The 5,000-nt window shown below is 42.1% G+C and overlaps 2 protein-coding genes across 2 annotated transcripts in view; one reads left to right on the top strand and one right to left on the bottom strand.

The window, feature by feature from the left end:
• The window catches only part of LOC121389216 (loricrin-like), a 984-nt gene extending 523 nt beyond the window's left edge, over positions 1-461 (bottom strand). Inside the window, exon 1 of the mRNA XM_041520818.1 lies at positions 1-461. This exon is cut by the window's left edge and continues 523 nt beyond it. Within this exon, the coding sequence (XP_041376752.1) occupies positions 1-461 (461 nt within the window).
• The window catches only part of LOC121388686 (adenylate cyclase type 2-like), a 179,013-nt gene that overhangs the window by 14,653 nt on the left and 159,360 nt on the right, over positions 1-5,000 (top strand). The window lies entirely within an intron of this gene.

Raw genomic sequence — 5,000 nt, forward strand, 5'->3', positions numbered from 1 at the left:
CCATGTTGCACCCAGCCCCCAACATTCTGCACCCAGCCCCCCCCTCCACCAGCCCCCTCCATTCTGCATCCAGCCCCCTCTGTTCTGCACCCAGCCCCCACCGTTCTGCACCCAGCTCCCTCTGTTCTGCACCCAGCCCCCACCATTCTGCACCCAGCCCCCTCCATGCTGTACCCATCCCCCACTCTTCTGCACCCAACCCCCTCCATGCTGCACCCAGCCCCCTCCGTTCTGCACCCAGCCCCCTCCGCTTTGCACCCAGCCCCCTCCATGCTGCACCCAGCCCCTACCGTTCTGCACCCAGCCCCCTCTGTGCTGCCCCTACCGTTCTGCACCCAGCCCCCTCTACCGTTCTGCACCCCCTCCGCCACCTCCATTCTGCACCAAGCCCCCTCAGTGTTGTACCCAGCCCCCTCTGTTCTGCACCCAGCCCCCTCTGTGCTGCACCCAGCCCCCTCCATTCTGTACCCAGCCCCCTCAGTGTTGTACCCAGCCCCCTCCAAGCTGCACCCAACCCCCCTCCGTGTTGCACCCAGCCCCCCTCTGTGCTGCACCCACCAAACTACACCTAGCCCCACTCCGTGCTGCATGTCACTGTCTGATCTTAAACGACATTAAAACTATAAACTGCCGTAAAGCGTTTTACGATTATTTACATGTCTTGCTGGCAGGTTATTCATGAGGCGCTAAGTTTTACTTTCTCCTCGTGTAACCTGGCGTCACATGCCTTAGGTAAGCTTTTTGTGTTTTTATGGCAAACGTTTATTGTTATCCAGTAGTAAATATGTTACATTCTGCTTTGATTTACATCTTTCATGATTAGTGTGTGGGGTCTGAAATGTCATTGTTTAATGAATGATGTGAAGTGTTTTTAATATCACGATGTGCAGATGTGTGTAAATAACATTGGAAATTATAAACAGACGACGACGTTTCAGTACATCTATTAATCCATCCAATAATCCATTCAAATTATAAATAGACGATGTTTAAATACATTCATTAATCCACCCAATAATCTGTGCATCAATCCATTCATTCATGCATCTATCATTCATTCATTTATTCATCCATCCATCTTTCTATCCATCTATCTATTTGTCCATCCATCCATCTTTCCATCAGTTTACCCATCTATCCATTCATCTTTTCATATAATCATCCATCCATCATTTTCCATCCATCCATCCATCTTTCCATCCATCCAGCCTTTCAACCATTCATCCATCCATCTATCCATCCATCTACCCATCTACCCATCCATCCATCCATCCATCCATCCATCCATCCATCCATCCATCCATCCATCCCATCCCATCCCATCCAGCCATCCAGCCATCCAGCCATCCAGCCATCCAGCCATCCAGCCATACATTCATCCATCCATCCATCCATCCATCCATCCATCCAATAGCATCCATAAATTTTTCCATTCATCTATATTTCCACCCATGCAACCATCCATCTTTCCACACGTCCACCCATCTATCTATATATTCATTCATCTTTCCATCCATCCAGCTATTCATTCATCCAGTTTTCCATCCATCCATTTATTCTTCCTTCCATCAACATATTCATTCATTGATCTTTCCATTCAGCCATTCAGCCAGCCAGCCAGCCAGCCATACATCTAGTCATTCAGTCATCCACCCAAAACCCCATCAATCCATTCAGCCATCCATCCATCATTTTCCATCCACACATACATCCATCCGGCCATCCATCCATTCAAAAACCATAGATCTACATCTTTATCCACCTGTCCATCCATCCATCCATCCAGAAACCATCTACATTTTTATCCATCATGCATTATCAATCCATCTATGCATCCATCCCATATTCATCCCATATCCTTCCATCCATCTATCCATCCATCCAATCATCCATTCAATCTTATCCATCCATCCACCCATCTGTCTATCTAAAACCCATCTGCTTCTTCATCCATCGTCTATCCATCAATCAGTTTTTACATTCATCCATCCATCCATCCATTCGTTCATTCATTTGTTTGTTCCTTCGTTTGTTCATTCGTTCATTCATTCATTCATTCATCCATCTACCAATAACCATCAAACTGACCTTGAGAAGTCAAAATGATTCATGCATTTTTAGCATTAATATAAAGATACACTCATCACCTTTAAACTATTTATACATAAAGTTTTAAAAGAGAAGTCTCTAGACTATAGGGTGTTTAACACCAAATAAAATCCCATAGTTGACCATAGTAACATATGGGGCTTTATTATCCACATGTTTCAACATAACCAAGTTAATAATAATCGTACGAAGCACATGTGTAATAACAAGTGTAATGACATAACTGTGGAAAGCGACGTCATAACATGACGTTGCTTTTCCAGTCCTAGCTCAGACTGTGCATTTGAAATATGACATCATTTCGTTGTCTCCTACTTGTGGCTGAAACATTTTGAGTTGGGTCTTGTTCATAAAGAAAACAAGAATAATAATATGGATGATAAAGAAATTATTACACTCGAGTGTGAGTCGTACTGATTTTATCCACAAATATTACCCTTGCTCTCGCTTGGGCAATACAAAAATCCTGACACTTGTTTCATAAAATCAGTACGACACACAAGCTTGTGTAATAGTCTCTATGTAACAGTTACATGCAACATATCAATCAACATACACACAACATATATAAATACTAGAACACCTCCCCCTTGAAATAAATCACAGAAAATAGGGGTCAAGCTGCTAGTTTCTGAGATAACAGGGAGTGTCCTTCACAACTGTTGTCCCGCACAAAAATTGACAAGCTTATTTTTATGACATCCCACCTATCTTTCATGCATCACAGTACGTGGTACACTAACACTGGTTCAAATCAAATCACAGCACGTTTTTGGTCATATAAAACAACACTTTATTACAACAAGTCCTGTCACATATGTCAATAATGACATTCAAGGAACCATGAAGTGCTGTATCAAAAGTTGGGTGCACCTCGAACTTTGACCTGGACGAGATGCTATTTGGTAGACTACTACCTATAACACTCACTGTTGGTTCTTGCAAGTACTGGGATGCAAAAGCTAGTACCTACCAATTTTCAGGCAAGTGGCTTAACCACCAAGACAGTTGGAAATTAGTTTTTGTTCTAGTCAAACATAACCAATGTTGGAATGGTTTGTTTTGTTTAACATTTAGTATTAAAGAGGAAACCCACTACATTTTTCAGTGAGTAGCAAGAAATCTTTTATAGACATACTGCAGCCTTTGATATACCAGGGCGGGATGTAGCCCAGTGGTAAAGCATTCACTTGATGTGCGGTCAGTGTGGGATCGATCCCCGTCGGTGGGCCCATTGGGTTATTTCTTGTTCTAGCCAGTACACCACGACTGGTATATCAAAGGACATGGTATGTGCTATCCTGTCTGTGGGATGGTGCATATAAAAGATCCCTTGCTGCTAATCGAAAAGAATAGCCCATGAAGTGGCGACAGCGGGTTTCCTCAACATGTATATATCTGTGTTGTCCTTAACCATATGTCTGACGCCATATAAGCGTAAATAAAATATATTGAGTGCATCATTAAATAAAACCATTTCTTTGCTATTGGCAGGTATTGCTGTTTTATTTATATGGTCGTTACTTTCAAACTAGTTTCAAAGAGTAGCCCATGAAGTGGCAACAGCGGGTTTCCTCTCTATATATCTGTATGGTCCTTAACCATATGTCTGATGCCATATAACCGTAAATAAAATGTGTTGAGTGCATCGTTAAATAAAACATTTCCTTCCTTCCTTTGATATACTAATGGGCCCGCCGACGGGTATTGATCCTAGATTCACAGTGCATCAGACAGGGGCTTTACCACTGGGCTACGTCCAGACCCATTAATGTTGGAATACAGAATCCCTTTAATTGGGGCAGGACGTAGCCAAGTGGTACAGCGCTCGCTTGATGCACGGTTGGTGTGGGATCGATCCCCATTGGTGAGCCCATTGGGCTATTTCTCATTCCATCCAGTGCACCACGACTAGTATATCAAAGGCCATGGTATGTGCTACCCTGTCTGTGGGATGGTTCATATAAAAGATCCCTTGCTGCTTGTTGAAAAGAGTAGCTCACGAAGTGGCGACAGCGGGTTTCCTCTCTCAATGTCTGTGTGGTCCTTAACCATATGTCTGACGCCATATAACTGTGAATAAAATGTGTTGAGTGCATCGTTAAATAAAACATTTCCTTCCTTCCCTTTAATTCTAGAATGAAGTAGATAGAATGGTTTCAGTCAAATGGCCAGTTCATTATGATCTCGTCAGAATTGATGAGATGCTCGTCGGATACATTCTCTATGTGCTATTCAGTCATCATCATCACCATTAAAACCATCATCATCAAGTTGCAATCAGGTAGGTTGTGAAAGTTTTAATTAAATTGTGATGTTTTTATCCACCGACATTGATTGGCTAATTTTGGACCAATCAGAGGACAGCAAATGTCTAATGACATGCTGGTTGATTGTTTGTCAAGATAAGCACACATTTGACAGTTATTTGCAGTTATTCAGTTTATGAGGTGTGGCATATTGGTTTTTCCTCTCATTTCATTTCCACAGGGCAGAGATCTGTAAGTACATGTACTGGAAATTGTCTATCCATTTCATTTGAATATTTACACTCCACCCGTCCATGTTTCCATTCATCCGTCTGTCCATCCATCCATCCATCCATCATCCATTCATCTAGCCAATAATCTACCCATCCATTGTTTTATACATCCAGCCATCCATCCATCCATCCATTCATCTAGCCAATAATCCATCCATCCATTGTGTCATATATCCAGCAATTCAACCATCCATCCATCCATCCATCCATCCATCCATGTTGTATGTTTTTTGTATTTGATGTTAGATCTTTCCTTCTCCTTTCATTTAAACACTAAGGCATATTTTTGACTATTATAACCGTTTTTGAAAACTTAAATCATACTTTACTTAGATTTTATTGTTTAGAT

Source organism: Gigantopelta aegis, chromosome 14 (assembly GCF_016097555.1).
Source record: "Gigantopelta aegis isolate Gae_Host chromosome 14, Gae_host_genome, whole genome shotgun sequence".
In the NCBI taxonomy this organism is placed as follows: domain Eukaryota; kingdom Metazoa; phylum Mollusca; class Gastropoda; order Neomphalida; family Peltospiridae; genus Gigantopelta; species Gigantopelta aegis.